Below are 25,761 nucleotides of genomic sequence, written 5' to 3'. Positions count from 1 at the left end.
AGAGAGAAAATGAGTGTGTGTGTGAGAGAGAGAGAGAGAGAAAATGAGTGTGTGTATGTGTGTGTGAGAGAGAGAGAGAAAAAATGAGTGTGTGTGTGTGTGTGTGTGTGTGTGTGTGTGTGTGTGTGTGTGTGTAGTGGTTCCTATAACCTCCTATGATCTGGACTTCTAACACTCAGATGCTCAGGATTTGCTTAATCATTCTCTTATTTTTTTCTGGGGCAGAGAAGTGAGTGTGTGACATCAGCTGTCAGCGTTCTCAGGAAGGTGCTTACTTACATACACAGTTCACTTACAGGACAGTACTTACTCAGTGCCTGCCATGAGCTGCCACTCTCCTTGTCGGGGACAGCGCTGTCAAGAAACAGTTGTTGCTGTGGTGGAGCTGGCGTTCTGAGGGGTGTAAATGCCAATGGCTATGAAATGTGCTGTGGAGTCTCCTTAGAAAATCGTGTCCAGCCTTGGTCTGAGGGCTTTTGCCTTGTCTTAATGTATCTTGTTTTGTCCTGTTTGAGAACTTACTAAAAAATCATAGCTCTCACCTCCCACTTGTTAGTTTCTCGTTTATCCTCTCTGGGCTATCAAGACGACTGTGGCACTAGAAGGCTCATAAATCCCTCAGGCTGTTACAGCCTTCCATTTTCCTTTTCAGGGAGTGACCTCCACAATGGCATCATAGGCTTCAGTGAGGAGTCCCAAAGAGGCCTGGAACTGAGGGATGGAGCTGGTAAGAGCAGACAGCGCCTAGTTATCACAAGGCAGCCAAACAGGTAGGTGTGTGTGTGTGTGTGTGTGTGTGTGTGTGTGTGTGTGTGTGTGTGTGCACAAGCCTGTGAGGGTGTAGATATAACATCCTGAAATTGTACACAGAACTTGAGACTCATACAGAATGATGAAGGTAGAGTGAACGTTGATAGAAGCTATTCTGCAGCTAGGTTTTTAGTATTAATGCATCCTTTTAATTAAAAATATATTTATTATTATTGTTTGTGCTGTGGGAGTCATGCCCCTATGATGGTATGGTTGGGTCAGAGGACAACTTTCAGTTGTTACTTTTCTTCTCCCATGGGTCTAAGGGATTAAATTTGGGTTGTCAGGCTAGGATGGCCAGTGTTTTACTGGTCAAAGCACCACACTAGCCGAGAGATACTGTTGTTCTCCAGCTATTACTTAACACATTGGGTTTTGAACCATAACAGGATTGCCTACTGTGTTTTGCATTCCATGCAAATCAATCATCATAACCACTCTGAGATGACTGATTGTAACCACTGAGCTCCTAGGATACTGGGAGTATCAGAGCTTTCCTTGCAGGTGAATTTTGTAGTGAGTCTTTGGGGGTTCAGTACATATATGTACTTGGTATGTCCATGCACATACATATGGGTTAATACCTCCACTGTGGCCTATTCTGTAAAAATGTAGGACATCGTTTGCCTTTAAATGTTATCATTATAGCTTTTTTTTTTTTAAAGGAGTAGTGTCTTTCTCCAGAGAAAATATTGGAAAAAAAACAAATAATACCCACTTACTTGAGGTCAGAGATTATCTCTGCCTTTTGTTAGTGCATTTTTGTTACATTGGACAGAAAGAATTTTACTTAACATTCCTCACTGAATGTCAGTTCATTACTGACCAGTGTGTAGTCAGAGAATACCATGGAGACCATGAGTCGTAGTTTTCTTTTTCTCCCCTGGAAGCGTTCCTCACTCTCAGCATTGTCTATCATACAGTAGGTGCTGTCACTCTGTCGAGGAGGAGGGACAGTTAGCCTATCTGCCAGGCTTGTGAGTCACTCTGTCACTGTATTGCATGGGCTTGTTTTGTGCACAGGGCCTTCGAAGATGTCCAGGTCTTTTGGCGAGTCACACTTAACCAAACAGCCACCATTCTCCAGAAAGAGGGGCTAAACCTAACAGATGAGCTCCGGTTTGTGGCAGGGGTCACAACTTGCAGAGTGGGTCAAACAAGATGCTTTATCCACCTTGAGCTCAATCCGGAGAAGGTAAGTGCTATGGACAGCCAACCATTTCTTTAGAATTATTCACCGCAGAGCATTATTATTGAAACTTACACATTAGGTGGTAATTATGTCTAGCCATAATGTCAAAACCTCTTTTTTAGACCAGAGATTTAAGAGATAAAATTTATGCCATCGTCAATTTTTGGTGAGAGTGTTTTCTGTGTTTCTATTTCTCGCCCTTTCTAGGGCCCCTATGGCCCAGTGGCTCGCCGCGTGTCAGCCAGATTAGGATCTCTAACTGACTCCGACTATTTACAGCTTTGCTCTTATTGCATTCAAAAACTTGTTTCTTCTTCCGTTTACACATGAGGGATCTTTATTCTCTTTCACAGATTCTTGGGTAGTGTAGTTCTGATTTATAAGAACAGGCACAGAAAGCCTGCTTGGTACATGCTCAGATATAGGAGCACTGGGTCGGGCTGCACATGGCTCTGGGAGGCAGACACTGACCCCGCTGCCAAGACAGTCTGCATCATTCAAGTGGTCTTAGGCACAGCGACCCAACTGAGCTAACAGGGTGTTCAATAATCACCGGTAGCTGTTCTTCTATCGACTCCTCTGGGGATTTTAATGCTTAAATGCCTAAAGTACACCCAGAACTGTTTATTCTTGGCTGCATATTTATTAAATTAAAATATCTGATAAAAGCCTGGCCACCAGATTATGACATGAATGTTCAAAAGCATGATGGCTTCTTTGCATGAGCCGCAAACGTTATACAGCAGAGGAAGCACACACAGCTACACCTGCCTTGAAGCTGCTCATGATGCTCAAGCCTGTTTTAAGATAGCATCACTGTAGATTTCAGTCTTTCATTGCTCTCCTTGGTTTTTCACCTTTAGAGAATTGCCGTCATAATTTTACTAATCTTGTCTAAGGCTGCCTCCGTACATATTTTCCTGTTTTGTGCAATTTCTGTTCTGAAACTGAGAAGGACCACTTGTCACTGATCACTGAAGCTTGCGTGCCCTTGGTAATTGCCTCTTTGCTTTTCGTGGGTTGTGAGACCGAGTTCCGGCCTCTAGCTGTTTCATATGAGAAGTGCTGATCAAGAAATCCACTTGGTACAGGACGATATTTTTTATTAATTCATGCCTTCGAGGGTAATTTTCTCAGTACCCCTGTTTCTCCCCAGAATAATTTATTCTTTAAACTTTGCAGTGCCAGCAAAGTTTCTAGGTCCTGTTAGAACTTCTGCAGTGGGAGGTTGCTTTTCTGTCTCCTCGTATCTAGCAGGGCAGCCTGGAGGGTGGGAGAGCAGCTGCTCCTCTTCACCCCAAGTGTTCCGTTGTGTTAAGGACAGCCGCTGGCCTCATCGCAGCCGCTGGCCTCATCGCAGCCGCTGGCCTCATCGCGGCCCTTCGCCTTTGCATCACGGGCGCTAACCACTCATGCCTACTTTTGGTATAGTTTTTGTTTTTCCTAGAAATAAACCTTTATATGCAGTCTTCTTATTAAGCCCTAACTACTTAAATGCAGAAAGAGCAATGAAGAGTTTATTTTTTTAATTTTTCTTTTTATTGAAAATAGATTCTCTTCTCACAAAATACATCCTGACTACACTTTCCTCTCTGTCTCCTCCTCCCAGCTCCTTCTCCTCCTCTCCCTTGCAAATCCACCCCTCCCATTCTCTCTCTCTCTCATTAGAAAACCAACAGGCGTCTAAGGGAAAATAATAACATAATATAATAATATAAAATATAGGACAAAAACTAACACAACAGAATAAAACAAAACAAACAGAAGAAAAAGGGTTCAAGAAAAGACACAAGAAACAGATACACACTCATTCTCACACTCAAGAATCCCATAAAAATATAAAACTGAAAGCCATAATATATACACAAAGACCTGTAACATAAAAAGTGAAAAAAAATCTACTGCTGGACGCGCAGCCTCCCCTTAAGAGTAGTTTGTTTCCCCAGCGAGACTCCCTTGGGGAAAGCTACACATTTGCAAGGGGTTATCAATTATGGATTGCTTCCGGGTCAGGGATGGGTGTATGTATCCATTTCTCCTTTCAGCTCTGGGAGCCCAGTGGGTGCAGAGCTGTGCAGGCTCTGTGCAAGCTACCCCAGTCTCTGTTAGTTCAGATGTGCATTGGTCCTGTTGATTTCGAAGGCTTGTTTCCTTGGTGTCCTCCATCCCTTCCGGCTCTTACACTCTTTCAGCCTCCTAGTCTGCAGGGCTCCCTGGTCCCTAAGGGGAGGGACTGGATGGAAGCATCCCATTTAGGGCTGAGTGCTCCGAGGACTTTCACTCTCTGTGTATTGTCTAGCTGTGGCTGTCTAGTTTCAGGTTCTTGGTCACCCAGCAGTGTTGGGAATGGATTTCATCTTGTGGAGTGAGCCTTAAGTCAAATCAGATACAGGTTTGTGGTTTCTGCAGGCTTTGTGCCACTGTTGACGAGCATATCTTGCAGGTAGGACACCACTGGGTTGGTATTTCCATTCCTCCTTTGGAGTGTGCAGAGCACCTTTTTGTACCAAAGATGCTGGAACGTAAAGGTGAAGATTATGTAGGCACCAGCTAGGTTTTTTCATGTTCAATGAGTTGTGTAGGTGTGGTTATCAACAATGGGGCCTTATAACCAGTTGATGAGTCTTGGCGACAGCATTGGTTATTTGGGGGATTGCATGGGACATACCCCTTTGGCCAACAACTCAACTAGTTGTAACACATTCCTAGTACTGGAAGCTTTATATGGTGGCAAGAGATGTCCAGTTGCTCTGTCTCCCCTGTTATATGGCAGTGTCATTTAGGTTGTTTTCATATATGTGTGTGTGTGTATGTATGCATGTATACACACACACACACACACACACACACACACACACACACACACACGGAAACTTCTTCCATATTGGCTCCTAATTTTAACTGTTCCTCCCTGTATTCTCTCCCTCATCCCCTCTTCTCTTCCCCTTTCCACTTGATTCTCCCAGTCACCCCTGTCCTGATCTGTCCATAAATATTCTAGTTCCGTTTCCTAGGGAGCTCTACCTGTCTGCCTAGTACCTTATCTATATGTAATCTCCGTGGTTCTGTGGATTATACCTTGGTTATCATTGATTTAGCAGCTAATATCCACATATAAATGAATACATACTGTATTTGTGATGACTGTTTCATAATAAGTGAACACATGTTTAACAGAAGTCCTCAATGTATCCATATTTATATTCTACATATTAACATTAATAAAACAGTAAGTATTCATTGATGCCACACAACTTTTAAAATTTTTATTTGTTATTGCTGTATGTCTGAATGATTAGGGGGCACATGCCACTCTACTAACCTGGAAGTCAGAGAATGGAGTCTCTCTATTTCTGACCTTTTCACTGGGTTCCAAACGTGGAACTCAGCTTGCCAGGCCTGTGTGGCCAGTGTCTCTACTTGCTGAGTTATCTCACCAGCACCCACAACTATTTTTTTTATACTTTAAAATTTTCATATTACTGTAGTTTCTTTTTTAACTAATTTTTAACTGCTTACTAAGCTGTAGATTTTTAAAAAATTAAATTATTATCTTATGGCTACTAAACATATCATTAGCTTTTGTCTTTGCATTACTTTATAATGGTTTCATATTTCAGAGTCATCCTAATTTTTCTTTTTCTTTCTTTCTTTCTTTTTCTTTTTTTCTTTTTTTTTTTTTTTTTTTTGGTTTTTTGAGACAGGGTTTCTCTGTGTAGCTTTGGAGTCTATCCTGGAACTCACTCTGTAGACCAGACTGGCTTCGAACTCACAGAGATCCTCCTGGCTCTGCCTCCCGAGTGCTGGGATTAAAGGTGTACACTACCACCGCCTGGCTCTAATTTTTCTTAATCTAATATATTTATTCAACTATTACCCAAGGTTCAAAAAATTGTTTGATCAGAAAGCATTTTAGAGATTGATGTTTATGAATTACAAGTGAGGTGGTTTTGAGCAGATGCCCGGCTACTATGGCTGATTCAGTTATATTAGAGCTACAAATACTGTTGTTGTTTTTTTTGGTTTTTTGAGACAGGGTTTCTCTGTGTATCTTTGCACCTTTCCTGGAGCTCACTTGGTAGCCCAGGCTGGCCTCGAACTCACAGAGATCCACCTGGCTCTGCCTCCTGAGTGCTGGGATTACAGGCGTGCGCCACCAACACCGGCCAAATACTGTTTTTACAAATCTAGAACTCTCTGTTTTATTATTTCCCGTGCTGTAATGCATTTCACCTTGCTTCAGTGAGGTTTTCCCCAGCTGCTAACATAACACTGTGTCTCCCTGGCACTAAGAAGCTCATTCCTCATGATTCAGAACGCTAGCTCGTGTACTGTACTTGAAAACACTTAAATCCCATTCATCCTTCTAACTTTTCCTGGCTGTGCCCACAAACTGAAAGGGAGGAAGACAGGAATGTGAAACGGCTGGTAAGTTAAGCAGAGATTGGCTGCTCTGTGCTTGTCCTCTTTTCAGGGGTGACACAATGTTGCAGATGATTCAGAGAACTCGAACTGCATATAGCCTTTCTCCTAACTCAATGGTTCCCAACCTGTGGGTCTCAACTCCTCCATGGGTTGAACTATTTTTTAACAGGGGTCACCTAAAACCATCTAAAAACACAGATACTTATATCACAATTCATAACAGTAGCAAAATTACAGTAGCAGTTTTTCAATAATGTTGTGGCTGGGGCTCACCACAGCATGAGGAACTGCGCTAAAGGGCTGCACCTCTAGGAAGGTTGAGGACCGCTCTCTTAACTAGAGTAACGCCGAGAGACCACATTTAAATGTTTTAGATAGGTAAGAAAGATAGTAGTCTCCATCGTCTTCCCAGCTATGAAATGGCAAGTCGTAGGCAAGGATAGCATGTTCTTATTTCAGTCAAAGAAAATTTAAACCAAGGAAAAGCTGAACGTGGAGACACAGATCTTTAATTGTAGTGCTCCCGAGACTGAGGCATGCGGAATGCAAGTCTGGGGCCAGCCTGAGTGTTAGACCCTATCTCAGGAGTAAAAGGAGGCGAATACGACTGTGTTCTGAAGAAGATGGAAACAATAAAGCACTATAACCTTCTCTGTGTTTTCACGAATGTTATTATTTAAAATGGGTTTGGCTCCCCAGGTTTGGATTCTTTCTAGTTCTCATAAACTGAGAACTAGCAGTATATGCCAGGAACCAGCAGCCGTGATTTTTTTGTGATGAGGTTTGAGAGCCTGTGTGGATGTGCCCACGGACAAATACAATTAGTCCTAACCTTTGGCCCTAAGAACAGTCTGCAGTTGTTGCCAGAGAAATGGTTTTAATCTTGTTCAGCAGTCCACATGGTAGGCGGTTCAGAGTTTTAGCTCTGATGACAGAAGTCCTTGGTTCAAATCTTAGTTTGTCCAGTAATTAGTTAGGTAATGCTGGGTAGGTTGTTTAGCCTTGATCAGCCTCTGAGGTTTAAAGGGGTTAATAAAAGGGCTATTTAGGAAGAGTGAATGTGATGATAACAAATGCAGGTTATTAGCATGGTTCTTGGCAAGGAATTGACCCTAAGAGATGATTGATGGTACTATTGCTAAGAAGGGGTGGGCCTGGAGCCTGAGGGAGTCCAGACGTCTGCAGAAGCTGCATCAACACTAATGGAGGTTTACAATATTGCACACACACAGAAACACATCTGTCTATAGAGGGACACACAGATTAAAGTGGCGTCTCCCTTGGTCTAGTTTCTTGATCCTCAACTTTAAAACTTATTACTCCATTTTTTTTCCTGTTGTCAACATCTCACTTATTCAGTACTTTTCATTTTCAAGTTAGGAAGAATTTAACTGACTTACCTAATCAATTTCTTGGACAGGTTAGAACCCATCTTTTGAATTTTAGTTAATTCATCCTTTCCCAGATGATTTATCTCATGGTTCTCTATTAACAAAATAAGGATTAGCTCGGGAAGTAGGAGAGTTGTGACTGTTCACTTGACACAGTGTATGACCTTAGAAAGGGGTCTCAATGAGCAGTTGTCTAGATTAGATTGGCATGTAGGCGTGCCTGTGAGGGGTTTTCTTAATTGTGTTAACTGAGGAAGAGAGAACCACCTGGAATGTGAGCAGTACCATTTTGTAGGCTGGTCTCTAGACTGAGTGAAAATGACAGAAGGCCCTACGCCCAGTGTGCATGCACTAATTCATGCATGCGCTAATTCATGCATGCATTCATTCATGCATGCACTAATTCATGCATGCACTCATTCATGCATACGATAATTCATGCATGCACTAATTCATGCTCTCTACCCCTGACTGTGGATGTAATGTCCCTAGCTGCTTCGAGTTCTTACCTTCTTGACTCCATCACAATGACAGACTGTAACCTGGAATTGTGAGCCAATAACCCCTTACATCCTCAAGTTGCTTTTCTCAAGTTAATTTATTATAACACCAGGGGGGAAAAAACTAAGACAGCAGGCACACTCTTACCCCACTAAATCTGTTTAAACTAAATGAGGCATTTAGACATTGGTGCAAATTTCCTTTAGAAAAGAATTTAGGTAAGGTATTGTTTTGTTTTGACTTTGCTGCTTCTGAGCAGTTCTGAGCCCAGAGAGAGGAATTTTATACTAGCTAGGGCAAACGGCCACCCTGGGGTGCAAGCTGCCTCTCTCGGAAAGGGGCCGTTGCAGTTCCACATGCAACGGGTTCATGAGAGGTCTCCCATCATGTTTGGGAGTCTGGAGAGGTTCCGATATGATCTCTAAGTCCTGTTTCTCAATAGAGTTCAGGCACGTTGTTTGAACAGAGCATTTCATTGTCTGACGGAAGATTCCCTTTGTCTCTGCTCTAATTATATGTAGGCACCCATCTGTACCACTCAACTTCCAGCCAGTGCTTTCCTTAGACTGCAACATGTTCTTTTGACAGTAAGTGGTTAAGTAATGTTCTAATCATCATCACAATGAAAAGGAATATTTTACTGGAAAAATAAAGACAAGAGTGTCTGTTGGCACTTCATGTGCCCAGATCCTCAGTTCACAGGGCCTCTTGTGAGTTGGAGTCCCCCGGCCAGCAGGGAACATTAACTCTTGAATACAGTTGTCCTTCCCTTCCCCACTGCTCCAGCCTCTTGCATCCGGCAGCTATAGCTTCTCTAAGTGGAAAGAGTACACTTACTCCCACATTCCAGCTTTTACTGACAGCGTATCAGCAGAAGCAGAGAACAGTAGGTGCTGCTGGGTAGCCAAACACATTTCTTTAGACACCGAAAATGAGATTAAGAACGTTTACTTTATGACTAAGATGGAACTTTTTTTTTGGATTATACTGAAGGATTTGATGTTCTGTTTCATGATATCATGATTATCATTTAAATGATCAACAAAACTAATGATGGATTAGGCTCTTGCTGGTGATAAAAATATGCCTAATGTACCGTGAGGCAGTGACACGTGCAGCTGAAGACACATCACGTCACTTTTAGGATGTCAGGATGCCAGCAACACGGCTGAGCATTTCAGATTTCACCTTGCAAGAATAAATCATGTGTAATAACAGGCGATTGACAATGTGTTATAATGAGTAATTCAGGCTTCAGAAAATGAGTGATTTCAGGGAGAAAAACAGGGTGGAGCATGAACAGAGTTAATTTTGATTTGATACAATGTTTTTGGAAAATTATATGCAATTGCAGAGTTTGTTACCAAATATCCTTGTACTTGTTTCAAATTTTAAAACCTTAAAAACAATCTTGGGCTGAAGTTGTAGCTCAGAAGACAGAGTGGTCACCTAGTACAAACGAAGCCCTGGGTTTGATCCCTCACACCATGGAAGCTGGACATCTCGGTACACACCTGTGATCCTAGCACTCGAGAAGCAGAGCAGAAGCAAGGTCAGGAATTCAAGGTTATCCCTGCAAACCCACTGAGTTCAAGCCTGTGCTACATGAGACCCTGTCTCAAAAGGAACTGTGAATAAGTAGGTCTTATGAAGTTGAATTCTTCCCCCATTTTTTTTCTTGCGATCTCCAGAGTTATTCGGCTCCACACTCTGCAGTGTTGAGACGACTGCTGTCATGTGTGACGTTTTGTTTGAGTTTTGAATATTTATGCAAATGTCTTTTGACTACATGGAGTAAACATTGTATCATTTTTATTTTTGTACTTGGGTAACATATATAGGTATATAATTATGCAATCTTTATCAAGCCTGATGTTATCTCTTATTGCCATATTTTGAGATCTACCTATTTTGAAAAATATTTGAATAGTTTATTGCTTTTATTGGTTTTTAACTATCTGGTTGTGTGAATACATTTTATTTATATATCACTTGCTTATTGAGTTTAAGTACATTATCTTTGGACCTTGCCTTTGTCAAGGTTCTATTGCTGTGAAGATGATCAAGGCAACTGTTTTTTAACATATTTTTTATTTTAGTTTTTTTTTCATTGTACACAACAACCACAGTTCTCCCTCCCTCTCCTTCCCCCAATCCCTTCCTCACCTCCTTCTCCTCAACTATGTTCATAGCAGCATTATTCATAATAGCCAGAACCTGGAAACAACCTACATGCCCCTCAACCGAAGAATGGATAAAGAAAATAGGGTACATTTATACAATGGAGTATTACTCAGCAGATAAAATTATGAAAGAAAGCGTTTTACTGGGGGGCTTACATTTCAGGGGTTCAGTCCATTACCCTCATGGTGGGAGCGTGGTGGCAGGCAGGCAGATACTGGAGCAGGAGCTGAGTGCAACATTCTGATCTGTAGACAGAAAGAAAAAGCCTGGGCCTAGCATGGGCTTCTGAAACCTCAAAACCCACCTCTAGTGACACACGTCCTCCACCAAGACCACGCCTCCTAATCCTTCTAATTCTTTCAAATATATGAGCCCGTGGGGGGCATTCTTATTCAAACTACCACAGACATTTATCTTCCAGAGAGACACTCACTATAAGAAAATGTAGTTTTAAAGAAAGAAGTGAAAAAAAAAAAAAGTCAGGCACCAAGCAGCCGGGGTGAGTGGGTGCCCCAGGTATGGAGGAATGGAAGAGAAGGAAAAGTGGAGCAGTCCATGTGCTGTGGAGGGAAGCCGAACTGTGAGGAACGTGAGAGATGACGGTGAGAAACAGGCTGGTACGGGCAGTCTGCGCTGCCATCTGGAGCCATGTGATGTCTGGGTCTGTGCTGCCGCCGCCGAGGGCCATGTCTGGACTCTACTGCAGCTGGAGTCTGTGTTGATGACCATGGCCCATGTTACCATTGAAGACCATATGGATGCCTGAGTCTGAGGGCCGTATTGCCCCTGGGCCTTACTAATCTGAGGGACCTGCACTGCCACCCAAGGCCATGGTGACATCTAGGCCTGAGCTGCAGCTAGTGGCCATGTTTGGAAGAGATGGCCCCACGCCTCACCATCCCCGATGGCTTGGGCTAGGGAAAACTGGTCTAAACTGATTGTTGCCTAAGGAGGATGGTCCTGGTGGAGGCTGGGCCTACCAATTCAGCTATGGGCCCATACCCAAGGCCTTGAGCTGGCCCACCGAGGGAGACCTGCCTCCACTTTTCCTCCCAGGATAATCTTGAGCAGGGGGAAATGAAAAATATGTAGATAGAACTGTAGAGGAGAGAGACAGTTAGAAACACAGGATAGCCTCGGGAGGGCCTGGGTCCAAACCCATCAGCCCCTCTGTCTCTTCTAAACAGCTTTTAAAGGAATGTAAAGGGGTGGAGCAAAAGACCTCCCCCCAGCACAGCCAAGTGCAGACCATCCCAGACCTGGTGACCATGCACATGGTCAAGCCATCCCCTAATGCAAGCTCAGATCTCACTAGGAAGCTTTTGTGGGCTCCCACAGCCCAGTCTAACACCTACACCCCATCTACGATCTGCTGTGTCCACGGAGGGGCCAGTCCTGTGGAAACAGCTGTAGGATCCCTATAACTGGGGCAATAGTGCTATATCCAAGAGAAGTTTCTATGAGGGTCCAATATTGATGGTGTACCAGAAGCCCGAGGCCTTGAACTGGACCAGCAACTCAAAAGAGAATACTGTGTAGCACACTGCAGCTCCCAAGGCCACTTACAAAAGATGAATGTGTGATGGAGAGTGGCAAAGATGGAGGAGGGAAGTGTTTTCTCTTTCTTTTTTATTATTTTTCTGTTTTAAAATTGTCTTTTGTGGAGGGAGGATACAAGGGTGGTGGGCAGACATGGAAGAACTAGAAAATAAATGTGACTGGAGTGCAGAATGTGAAATTCCCAAAGAGTCAATAAAAAATTATGTTAATAAAAAAGAATAGTTGCCATAGTGATTTAATATGAAAATTTAGTCCTGCAATTATATAAAATGTGTCAAGTTTTATTTCTTTTTAATTGAAATAGAATTATATCACTTCTGCTCCCTCCACCCCTTGTGTTCCCCTCGACTCTCAAGTTAATAGCCTCTGTGTTCTTTGTAATTACATACACATATGTGTAAGTATGTGAATACATGCATATATTCACTTCCATAATGCTGCAGATGAGCTATAGCATGTCTGAATGACAGAAATATGTAAAAATAGGAGTCTATATGTAGTAGTGAAGTCTTTCTTTTCGTCGCTCTCAGGTGCTTCAAGTTGAAGTGCATTTTTTTGTGGAACTGTATGACGTCACTGCTGGGGCAGCAATAAACGACAGCGCCAGATTCGCTCGGATTAAAGTTCCCAAGACTGACGCCCCTCAGAGTCTCCTCTCCTTCTCTGTGGGTTCTCGGCTGGCAGTGGCTCATAAGAAGGCTACTTTGATCAGTTTGCAGGTGGCCAGAGACTCTGGGACAGGAAGGATGGTGTCTGTCCACTTCAGTACCCAGGTAGGCATGAAAAGTAAAGCCATGTATCTTCAGATTCTTTCCATCCGTGAAGAACATCAATAATCTAAATAATCAAATCTAAACAGTATTTTCCGAGGATACCGTGACAACTTGCTGTTTATTTAATATGTTGTTTTATCATTACATCCGGTCAGCTTTTCGCTCATCACTAGGAAATCGGGCTTTAAAATGACCGTGTTCTGTTTTGATTGCTCTGTTTGGCAGAGCTGGTTGTCCGACGCCAGGTGTCACGTTTTTCTGCTCTGTCACATCGCTGGGGTCTTAGCACAGCGCTTCCTCCACTGTGCTCCTTGGAACGTGAGCAGAAAGCAGACATTGCCTACACCTTGTGTCCAAGATAGTTGTGATTGCTTCCTTCAGATCCTTCAATACTGACTGAGATTGTGTTTTGCACAGCACTGGCCTTGGGTGTCTGCACTCTCTGCCCTTCCTTCCTTTCATGTGCCTGGTGAAGGACTAGCTGGGTTTGTGGAGGTCTGGAAGAGGGACACTGAGACAGAGCCTATGTGCTCATGCACCTTTTCAGCAGCTAGTAATGGGTTTTTTGTTACGTTGTTTCACCAGAGAAATTCTAATATAGTAAGGAAACAACAACAACAACAAAACAACCTAATAAACATGTGTTATCCATTCTGCTTGAAGCATGCTTTGTGCGATTACAGCTCACCCACTTTAGCCCTCTGGGTTTTTCTCTTTTATTTTTGTAGTTCTGGAAGTTCAACAAATAGGACACTAGAATTGTGCACAGTGTTGTGATTTACCCCATTTTAAGACTCCAGATCTGGCAATCTAGGCCTCCAAGTCTATTAAACATTCTTTATGGTGTGGCTAGTGTGATGTGGTGTGTCTAGTGTGATGTGGTGTGTCTAGTGTGATGTGGTGTGTCTAGTGTGATGTGGTGTGTCTAGTGTGATGTGGTGTGTCTAGTGTGATGTGGTGTGGCTGATGTGATGTAGTGTGGCTAGAGTGATGTAGTGTGGCTAGTGTGATGTGGTGTGTCTAGTGTGATGTAGTGTGGCTAGTGTGATGTGGTGTGGCTATTGTGATGTGATGTGGCTGATGTGATGTAGTGTGGCTAGTGTGATGTGGTGTGTCTAGTGTGATGTAGTCTGGCTAGTGTGATGATGTGGTGTGTCTAGTGTGATGTGGTGTGTCTAGTGTGATGTGGTGTGTCTAGTGTGATGTGGTGTGTCTAGTGTGATGTGATGTGGCTAGTGTGATGTGGTGTGGCTAGTGTGATGTAGTGTGGCTAGTGTGATGTAGTGTGGCTAGTGTGATGTGGTGTGGCTAGTGTGAGGTGGTGTGTCTAGTGTGATGCGGTGTGTCTAGTGTGATGTGGTGTGGCTAGTGTGATGTGGTGTATCTAGTGTGATGTGGTGTGGCTAGTGTGATGTGGTGTGGCTAATGTGATGTGGTGTGGCTAGTGTGATGTGGTGTGACTAGTGTGATGTGGTGTGGCTAGTGTGATGTGGTGTGGCTAGTGTGATGTGGTGTGGCTAGTGTGATGTGGTGTGGCTAGTGTGAAGTAGTGTGCTAGTGTAATAGAGTAGGGTAGATTTAGAATCATGGGTGGGGAGCTACCCTGGAAACTTGATAGGAGAGATCAGCTAACAGGAGACAATTCTGCTGTGTGAGACCCTAAAAATAAACTATTTTATATAGTCTTATAGTACTACAAACACAGAGGGAAGCATCCATGTTGATATTTTAGTGTTTCCTTTAGCATGGTTATGACAGAAAGAAAAGTGAGAAAAATGTGTGCTTTATGCTCATACTTCTCCCAGGAAATATTTCACTATTAAGGCATGAATCTGTAGAATAGACAAGGGGAAACTAGAGATAAGAATGTATAATGAAGATACTTGAGGCACCTTATGAACAAGCTCACATGCCCAGATGAAGGACGTGAAGAGTCAAGAGCTGGATGGATCTATATCTATATCTACATCATCTCTATCTCTATCTATCTATCTATCTATCTATCTATCTATCTGTCTGTCTGTCTGTCTGTCTGTCTGTCTGTCTGTCTGTCTATCTATCTATGCAGACACAACTCTTATTCCAGTTACTATACACACTGCCTGCGCTTACAGACTCAGTCCTGGGATACCAACGCTGTGTTAACCATTTTAACATGGAAGTGAAAACTGGCACCTGAAGCTTTTCCTATAAATGTGGATTTTGTTTCTGGGAAGATGGAGTAGATATGCTTTTTACTGCTGAGTACTGGGAATTATGTATAAAATTATATTTGGTAACTCTGAAACCACAGGGGACCAAACAGATAGTAGGGATTTGGGCCCCAAATGGTACATGAAGAGATAAGTTCCACAGTTCTCTTTTTGCCTCATATCCGAGATTTTGAGCTGAAGAACTTGCCATATGGACTCACTAATAGGAAAATAAAAAGCTAAAGAATATATAGATATGCTGTTTGTAGTGCAAAGAACAAATTCCCCATACAGATACAATGTCTATAGCGCAAGAGCAGGAAAACCCCATACAGATATGCTATCTGCCGTGCAAGGACTGAAAACCCCTGTAGAGAGGCTCTCTAGTGCAAGGGACAGCGAGGGACAGCTGAGCAAGACAGAAAGCTTTTAGCTGAAAATCTGTGTATCCTCTAGTCAGCATGCCAGAAAGACTTTACCTCAACTATATCCACAGCAGCAAAGTGTGTGAGTGTGTGTGTGTGTGTGTCTGTGTGTGTGTGTGCGTGTGTGTGTGAGTGTGTGTGAGTGTGTATATGTGTGTGTGAGTGTGTGTGAGTGTGTGTGTATGTGTGTGTGTGTCTGTGAGTGTGTGTGTGTCTGTGTGTGTGTGAGTGTGTGTGTGTGTGTGTGTGAGTGTGTGTGTGTGTGTGTGTGTGTGTGTGTGTGTATGTGTGTGTGTAGATTCATAGCCTTTCCAGGAGCCCCAGTCTCTGCACACTGGGTCCGAGGACCTAATGTAGAGTCGGGCTTTGCCTGTTGTCTGATAGTAAAAGTCCCCAGCACTGACACAGTTTTAGTGGAGAACACTGGATGGCTGTGGAGAAATTCTCACACATCCCTTAGCCAGCAGATATCTGTGGAGGTGGTTTTATTGGCAAGATCTCACTCCACCTAACAATAAAGACAATTCTTCTTTCCCTCCAGTGTCTCCAGAAACCAGTGAGGAAAACTGCCCTTGACCTCTCAGGAATGAGACAGTAGTTTTCTTTCTTTGGTCATAGCAGTGTCAAAAGAAGCCAGAAAAAAAATGATAAAGAATAAACAATATCCAGAGACTCGTGAGATAAGATACAACAGGTTAATAGTTATCTGTCATATCAAGAATAGGGATGATCTAAAATGGAATGGAAAATAATAATAAATAGATGCCAGGAGTAAGATGAGCCTAATATGAGAAAGACTCAATGAAATTATAACACAGGCACCACAAAATGCTTTAATAAGTAAACAAGTGAAAAAAAGAAGTGTGTCAATAAGGAAAGAGGAACTCTTGGACAGTTAGTAGAGGACACATGAACAGCAAACAGGAATTCTATGCATGGAAATACACTAACTATAATAAACTGGATAATCCCAGGAGCAGAATGAAGGGACAGAGGAAACTCTGCTCCTTCCCTTCATACTGGCCTTCTAGTTCCTCCTATCATTTTATAGGGTTGTTCCTACCACAAGGCCTTGAAATTGCTATTTTCATTGCTTGGAATTTTTCTCCTTAGATCTAGAATCTGTCTCCTGGGGTTAGCATGTAGGCAGTCCTTTAATGAGGCCTCTGTTGAGATTCCATGTCCAGCCTTGTTTGTAATTGTGCCCTTAACACCCCCTGTGTCTCTGTCTCCACTTTGTCTTAGTTCCTTTCATAGAAATCCATGTAGCAACATACCATTAATTACATAGTTTCGTACTGCGTGTCCTCTGCCAGAACCATGGGTTCTGGGAGTGTAGGTATTATGCTCATCAATTCTGCATCCCAGTATACATGCTGAACTATACTAGGAATCTAATCCCTAGTCAGTACTAAGTAAAGACACACTATTTTGGCTTTTCCTTGGCTAAAGTTTTCATCCTGAACTTTCTAAAACCTCTGCGACAACTATAATTTGAAAAGGTAGATGTGTATTACTTAGAAAACCAAATCCAATAGCACATCTCCATACTGGAGGTTAAGAATGATCCAATTCCTTCTCCCCCTTCCCAATTTTTGCTCTCAGATCTCTCTGCCCCTAAATTTCTAGGAGAGATTACAACACAAATATTTCCTCTCCACCCCCATGTTTAGTTTTCCAGCATTTGCTGTGTGCATACCTGAAGATTCTTTTCTAGACAACGGTGCCATTTCATTTCTAGTTCTTTCCCTTGATTCGTTTCAGTGCCGAGCCCCGCCCCTGCCCTCGTCATCTCTGTGGCTCAGTGAAGTGAGGAAAAGTGTGAAGCCCGTGTTTAGTGGCGGTGTAGTTACCGCCCGTTAGCTGACTGAAAAGACGGGGGGGGGGGTGTTTGTTCAAGAATTAGAATGATTTAGGATAACATTAGAGGCGCCGTGGTCTCATTCTCCTGTCTCGGTTGAATTTTCAGGAGTTGAGGCGTGCTGAGACAGTCGGTCGTGTTCTCATATCCCCGGCTGTTTCTGGAAAGGATTTTGTGAGAACAGAAGGCACACTGGTCTTTGAGCCTGGCCAGAGAAGTGCCGTGCTGGAAGTGGTCTTGACACCGGAGAGCGCGTCTTTCAGTGCATTTCCTAAACGCTTCCAGATTGTGCTTTTTGACCCAAAAGGTGGTGCCAGGATTGATAAAGTGTATGGGACTGCCAACGTCACTCTTGTCTCTGATGTGGATTCACAAGCTCTCTGGGGGCTTGCAGACCAGCTCCACCAGCCCCTCCACGAAGACGTTCTCAACAGAGTGCTGCACAACCTCAACGCTAGAGTGGCCACAGAGAGCACGGACGAGCAGCTCAGTGCTGTGATGCACGTAATGCAAAAGGTAGGGCATCCTGGCAGCTGTGAGACACGGCTCAGGGAGAGGTCAAAAGCCCAAATCAGCGCAGATACCACGTCTGCTTGTCACTCCCATTACTATGACATTAGGATAAAATATAATCTCTGAACTTGAGAGTGGAATCCGTCCCACCTGCCACTGTACTTTCACTGAGCAAGGCCTCTTTGGCATCCTTGCTCCTAAGTTGGAGAACCATGAGTAACCTGCTGCAGCCAGAATCCAACCAGAGTTTGAAAAGCAGCAGATGCTAGAGCCAATAGGTCCTTCCTGACCCACCAGAGACTGATGGGTTTTTTTTTTTCCATTTGCTCATTAGTCTTTGGAGTTCATAAGAAGACTCAGACTGGACTATAACCTATATTAATCCTTTCATGCATGAAGCACGAGCAGTCATTCCTCTGCTCTGCCCTTACTGGAAACTAACAAGGATTTGTTGAAAAGGAAGAATAAGAAATGCCCAGATAATATTAGTCATCAACTTGCATGGACTTGCCATAGTCAGCTGTTATATGAAATGAATTATTTATTTACCTTTCTATAAAATGTGTAATAACATAGAGCTATAAAATTCAAGATTATAAATGGAAAATGATATCTAAAAAGAATTATTATTGAGGGAAAAGTTATTTATATATTTATTTATATAAATAATGTGAACATTCTTATAATATAAATATAAGATAAATAAAACAAATAATATAAATACTATTTATTTCCCATAAATATCACATATTCCTTTCATATGGAAAATGTTTGCAGTGTGATCTCAAATATCATTCCTATTCTGCATATTTCTCAAAGCACAGGCATGAAGGGGAGAAGAGAAAATCATAAAGCATACCAGGTAAGAAGAGGCTGTAACGAACCTTTGTAAAGCACAGAGCATGATCACCATTTTGTGCAGAGTCCACTCTTTAGAGTTCATGCCAAGGAAGAGTGATACTTAACTTTCTAATGATGAAACAGATGGAACAATAGTAAATTGATCTTGACCAAAAAAGAGAAGCCATTTGTAATGACTACATTTTAGAGTAGAAAAAAGAAAATTTCAGATATTTTAGAGAAAAAAAAAAAAGACAGAATGGAATTCTGATGCTCTTTTTCCTCAGTAAGTTATATATTAAAGCCATGTTTTATCTTCAGCCAAAAGGCAACACTTAAAATGAGATATTGTGTGGGTCTGGAGAGATGGCTCAACAGTTAAGAGCATTGGCTGCTCTTGCAGATAACCACGGTTCAATTCCTAGCACCCACATGTGGCTCACAACTGGCCGTAACTCTAGTCCGCACAATCCAATGCCCTCTTCTGGCCTCTGGGCACCAGGCACACATGTGGTACATAGACATATATGCAAAGCACTGCTGTACAGAAAAATAAATAAGTAGACAGACAGACAGACAGACAGATAGATAGATGGTAGATAGATACATATATAGATAGGCAGATACATAAATACATAGATAGGTATGTAGATAGATACAAGATACATGGATGGTAGATGATAGATAGATACATAGATAGATAGATGCATAGATGGATGGATAGATAAGGGAGCACATGCTAATATTCCAACATTCTAGAAGTAGAGGCGAGAGGTGGAGCAGAGGGCAGAGGCAGAAGAGCAGTAGTTTCCGGCTAATCTGGGCTGTGCAGTGAGACTGTGTCTGAAAAAGCATTAATACTTTAGTCAAAGTCTTGGTGGCTCATGCTTCAACACTTATTTCAGTAAAGTTTTCAAATAGCCCAATAGTATATGGTCATTATTTTGAATATTAATATACTTTATTAAATAAGCAATTGCCTTTGCTGGATAAAAGTTTGAGTAACTAGAATTATTAAATCACAGCTTCTAATAGATGGCTCATGGTGAACACCTAGTGAGTATTGTGTTTTTGAACGGCAAAAGGGAACATTTGCGCAAATATATGTGTAATATGAGGTTTGTTTCAGCATTATTATTTTAACAAAAGTTGGAAAAATAACAGCGATTAAAGTGGAGCTAGTGGTTCAGTCAGCAACAAGTCGTGTGTTCAACAGTGTTTGCACAACATTGAAAAGAAACTCCAAAAACGCTCTTGACTATCATTTCCGCTGTACCTTTTCTATGTCTGGACATATAAATGCCCTGTATACATACCTGCAGTCGTCAGCAGCAGCATTCCCTGAAGATGTGCAGCCTGGGGGTGACGTCAGTGTCGCACAGCCTGTGTATACAGAGGCTGAACCATGGAGGTTGGGGAAGCACACTGTCTTCTTGATGACAAAATCAGAATGTATCCCTTTTGATACATTCAGGACTATATGTTCAGAAATATATTTCACGTTTTAGACATAATTATATAATAAGACTGAAGGGGTAATGAGTTAATAACCGACATGAAGATGACCACATATAAATAAGGTTGTGACATTTAGCAAATGAAAATAAAGGATGATTAGTTAATTATAAACTTCAGGTGAGTAACACAATCTAAGTGTGATTATATCATCATTAACACTTCATTTGAGATGCACTGAGAGCCAAGAGTTACTGTTTATTGTCTGAAATTCAAATAGAACCAACTGTACTTTATGCTGTTACCACCATAGGAAGTTGAAGAAAAAAAAATAAACAGAAAACAGCCCAACCTCAACTTCAGTACAGACTAGAACTTCCATGTGCTGGATAAAATGATACATGACCTTGTATTTTAAGTGAATATATTTGATATTTGAAAGTTTTATTCTCTCTCTGGTTCTAAGTTCTTTATGATGTATCTGTCCTACAACACTTTTCTTTTGATGAATTATAGATGGAAATTTTACACATTGGAAGTAGCTGCCAGTTTTTGTTTGCCAGTTTTTATCCTAAAAAGAATAACATCTTTATAAGATTCACTATAAAGGTTTTCCAGATAAAGTCCATTGCGGGCTCAGACTATCTTTGGTATAACAATATTCTGGCCCCTGACTTTCCTGGCTGTAGAACAATGCAAATTATTTCTGGTGCTATTGGTTACCTTAATAACAATCTAGACTTAAAGCCCCTGTGGGATTTAATATTCTAATTTTTTATTTTATCAGGTTTGTTTTCTTCGTCATTAGACCTTGGTAGAACTTGAGTCAGGAGCTCTGATTTTGTATTCTGGAACATCTGTAAAAGCACAGGAATAGCATGTTCTCTGAAGTCTGATAGAGTTCTCCCCTTACACACATCCAAAATGGCTTTCCATTTTAATTGAAATCCTGAGAGCTTCTTAGTGTTTTCCCATGTGAAGTTCAGGTCTTCTACTGATTTGCAAATGAATCTTGATAATTTGGGATTTTCTGTTATTTTCATAAAATGACCTTTTAGAGCCAGACCATTTGTTTTATCATTTTCTTCTTAATAATGTGTATTTTCTACTGCAGTCATTTCTATGCATGACTTAGATTGTGAACACACTAACACTGATTTGCAGGTCACTTAGTTTTACAGACTTGCCAGTGAACTAACTCAGGTTGTGCTGTAATATTCTGCCATGTAAGTAGGACATTGCAAGCTAGTGCAGATGCCTGGCAGGCATGTCTGGAGCACAGCCAATTACCAAGTTTGGGTCCTGAATCAAGTTGGTTGTTCTTGTTCTGCCTCAGTTTCTCTTTCTGGAAATAAAACCATGACAACAAGATCTCTGCACATGACTCTTAAGGCTAGAGAAGTTTTGTCAAGTGCTGAGCAGCAGTGAACCTGCACTAACCTAGTGGTAGAGGAATGCATTTTGTTGTCCTTCTTATTTTACTTAATAAACTTTTTGTTTTCCTTGAGCACAAATAAGAGTTTGAGTAGCTGTCTAATTCCTGGGTATAAACCTTCTGTAGCCAGGAGTTTTCCTGTGTCCCACTTGTTCTACAGCCGCTCAGACAAATAAACACACAGAGGCTTATGTCACTTACAAACTGTATGTCCTAATGGCTCAGGCTTCTCGCTAGCTAGCTCTTATATCTTAAGTCAACCCATTTCTATTAATCTATGTTTTGCCACGTGTTCTGTGGCTTTACCGGTCTGCTGGCATCTTGCTCCTTGGGCGGCAGGCTGGCGTTTCCCCCAGTCCACCTTTCTCCTCCTGTCTCTCCCCTTGGATTTCCCACCTGCCTCTAAGCTGCCTTGCCATAGGCCAAAGCAGCTTATTTTTTAGCCAATGGGAGCAACACATATTCACAGCATACAGAAAGACATCCCACTGTACCTTAATTCTTAAAATTCTACACATACAGCTCTTCTGGCATTTCCTTTCAGTAACGTTGAATGTCAAGCTGAACTTTTGTTTCTCCATTTCTGGTTTCTTCTTGTCTATCTCCCACTGTAATTTTATAGCTCTGGGAGTAATATTATATATTATCTCTCTGTTTCTATTTTCTCAGATATAAATCACTTTCTACATCTGTAAACACCAATACTTGTGCTACCTATTGAGGATCTGTTATTTTCTCCTCACCGGCTTTGATTTGCTGGGTCCTAGGGTCTATTGGCCTTAAGACTATCTTATGTGTTAGTTACCTTTCTGCGCTCTAAGAGATTCTCCTGAGCTTGTGTGTCATTTGGCTTACGTGGCCTCCTTACGTACCCAGTGGGCTATGCTCTGCTCATTTGTAACTGTACTATCAAATTCGTATTGTTATTTTCATTATGCTTTCCCTGTGGACTGTTCTCTTAACTTTGAGATGGATAGTCTTGTAAATTCAAATCTTGAATTTGGGTGTGAGTTTGAAACTGCTAGGTTACAAAGTTGCAGAAATAGGATACCCCCTTACTAAGCTTACCTGATAGGGAAAAAAGGCAATCATTTCAATGATATCATGAGTTTATTACTAGAGATATTCAGTGAATCACAGGGGTGGGGGTGCGTGTGTTGGCAGGAGCCACAGTGGATGAACTGTAAACTGATGACTTTGGAGTCCGGATTTCCCAGGTATATTCGAATATAAAGGAACAATAGTATTGTCCTTGTTCTTCAAACAGCAACTCAGTCCTTTAAGGTAGGGAGTCACATTTTAAGAGGCAGTGTGCCAGGATATCTTGAGCGTTCTTGATTGAACAGAACTTTCTCATTTGGTGTGTTTTTGTTCTCTAATGTTAGATGGTGGTCACTATTTGTTCATTGCAATATAGACAATTCAAATCTTATTTCTGTTACAAACCTGTTCTTTGAAATATTTATTACTTTATTTGTTCATCAAAGAAAAAAGAATTCTTGGGGTAGATGTAAAGTTGTGACTTATTTTAATTCATGATGTTGACTATTGTAGCTAACTTAAATGATAAATGCTACCATTTGGGACTTTAAGGAATCGTCAAATGGAAAGAATTTTAATGATTATTTCTTTTCTTTGTCAGTGATTACCCATGCCTTTTAGATGGAAATGGGTATATTTCAAATATAATTTTGATATCATTTTCCTTTCAGTTCTTCATATTTCCATCTTTGTCATTGTTAGTGATTATTAATGAAAAGCATATAGAATGTATATATTATATATAATCCAGGAAGTCATCTATTTAATACATTTTAATACTTAGATTTTTTTCTTCCAGATAACGATGGAAGGAAAAACTCAAGCTTTCAGTATCAAAAGCCGAACCCTTCTGTATGAACTCCTTTGTGCTCTCATTAACCCTAAACGCAAGGACACTCGGGGATTCAGCCACTTCGTGGAGGTGACAGAGCATTTTGCCTTTTCTCTGCTGACTGATGTTACCTGTGGGTCTCCTGGTGAAAAGTAAGTCCTCTGTAAAACTGTCGGTTCCCAAAATGTATTTCCTCAGGGCTTCCAAAGCAGTGTACGGTGCCAGCTGACCCTGAGATGGTGCACAGAGCGTGTGCTCAGCACTTCTCACCACAGCAGTGTGTGGTACACAGAGCGTGTGGTCAGCACTTCTCATCACAGCAGTGCGTGGTACACAGAGCATGTGCTCAGTACTTCTCACCACAGCAGTGCGTGGTACACAGAGAGTGTGGTCAGTACTTCTCACCACAGCAGTGCGTGGTACACAGAGTGTGGTCAGCACTTCTCACCACAGCAGTGTGTGGTACACAGAGCGTGTGCTCAGTGCTTCTCACCACAGCAGTGGATGGTGTCAGCCGATGCTGAGATGGTACACAGAGTGTGGTCAGCACGTCTCACCACAGCAGTGCGTGGTACACAGAGTGTGGTCAGCACTTCCCATCTGTTGGCCAACGGCACAGACTGTTAGAAGGAAGCACAGGCCCAGCAGGAGAAGGGACTGTGCCATCAGCACTGCAGGGCCATTGTCTCAAACTATCTTTAGAGTGAAACACAAGATCACCTGTCTCCTCCTGCTTTTATTCAGTCAGTGGAAAGCACATTCTGAGGAGGAAGGATGCTGATTCCCAGCCTCCGGCTGTGACTTCTGCTGCCCCAAAGCCCCAGATGTCTTTTCCAATGGGAGGCAACTCTCAAACTTTAGGGTTTTTTTATGACTGGAATTCCACAGCAGGAAGCTAGCAAGAGGAGGAGAAAATAACATGGTCATTATTAACTGCATAATTAATTATGTAGCTGTGTGCTAATATTTTGTGCATAATGATATAAGAAATTACATTCACATTTAAATTGTATTACTGTAGTCCAAAAATCACAAAATGTTTTATTTGTATTTGACAGCCAAAATCCACTGACATTAGAACATGGGCAGAAGTTAAAATCCATCCTGATTTTCATGTTGTTCATATATGCCACCTAAAAAAAAATATCATTTTATTACTATTTAATGAATATTTGGTTAAGAATATTTATATAAACTTTATTTTATCATTTATTTTCAATGAAAATCATCATCCATACTTAGTAAATCATGATATACAAGTCACCTCAATAATGAATCTGTCAAACTAAAAAAGAAATCAGTTGATTAAATAAAACTTTGAATATTAGTTCTTTTGTTGCAGACACATGAGGTTCAAAAACAGTAAATTACATATAAAAGGTGTAAAATACAGAGAACATTAATGATATTAATTATATCCTTGCTATATGCAGACTGCATTAAATTGAATAGTATGGATGGATGTTTTATAGGTAGAAACAGTGTGATACTAAAAGTTTTATAAGGTTCAGCATAACCCTTCATAGAAGTTGATATATATAATACACACACACACACACACACACACACACACACACACACTCATGGATATATATATATTTTACAAATCATCACTTTAGGTAAGCTATTGGAAGTTGGACTTTTATTCTTTGTACTTATAGATTCAGAAACTGAGGTTTAGGGTCTTGCTTACCTTGACAAGATTCACACGAATAGTTCATGGAGAGTCTCATGCGCACTCATAGGCCTGCTTAATTCCATAGCCCCTTCCAGGTACCATACTGTGTGGTCAGAAGACGGCATTAAAACCAACCTTACAGTTCAAATTTTCCTTACAGATCCATTCCAGGGTGTGGTGAATGTAGCTGGAAGTTTTCTCCCATCCTGCCCAGCTCCATGGACCCTCCCCCCCCCCACCCCGCCCCAGCCGCTTATAAAATAATCACTCAGAAGCTTATATTAATTAAAACTGCTTGGCCATTAGGTCAGGCCTGCCACTGACTAGCTCTTACATTTAAACTCAGCCCATTTCTATTAATCTATATGTTGCCACGTGTTCTGTGCCTTTACCTGTGTGCCATTACATGCTGCTCCCTGGACTGCAGGCTGGCATCTCCTCTCAACCTTCCACTTCCCAGAATTCTCCTTGTCTGTTTATCCCACCTATACTTCCTACCTGGCTACTGGCCAATCAGCATTTTATTTATCCACCAATCAGAGCAACACATTCACAGCATACAGAACATCCCATAGCAGGTGAAATTAGAAGACATTTTACATCTGCTTATGCTGCTGTGAGTGCTAATGGGTCCTGGGGACTGATATTCCTTA

At 41.6% G+C, this 25,761-nt stretch overlaps 1 protein-coding gene across 1 annotated transcript in view; it reads left to right on the top strand.

Annotated features, from left to right (window-relative positions):
• Positions 1 to 25,761, top strand: part of Adgrv1 (adhesion G protein-coupled receptor V1) — a 541,812-nt gene that overhangs the window by 227,530 nt on the left and 288,521 nt on the right. The window contains exons 75-79 of the mRNA XM_076552019.1: positions 653 to 770; positions 1,834 to 2,005; positions 12,594 to 12,836; positions 17,423 to 17,830; positions 23,398 to 23,582. Of these exons, the coding sequence (XP_076408134.1) occupies positions 653 to 770; positions 1,834 to 2,005; positions 12,594 to 12,836; positions 17,423 to 17,830; positions 23,398 to 23,582 (1,126 nt within the window). The remainder of the gene's footprint in view (positions 1 to 652; positions 771 to 1,833; positions 2,006 to 12,593; positions 12,837 to 17,422; positions 17,831 to 23,397; positions 23,583 to 25,761) is intronic.

The sequence above is a fragment of the Peromyscus maniculatus genome, chromosome 15 (genome assembly GCF_049852395.1).
Source record: "Peromyscus maniculatus bairdii isolate BWxNUB_F1_BW_parent chromosome 15, HU_Pman_BW_mat_3.1, whole genome shotgun sequence".
Lineage (NCBI taxonomy): Eukaryota > Metazoa > Chordata > Mammalia > Rodentia > Cricetidae > Peromyscus > Peromyscus maniculatus.
Note: the sequence above shows the minus strand (reverse complement) of the source record. Positions and strands in the feature narration are given on the sequence as shown.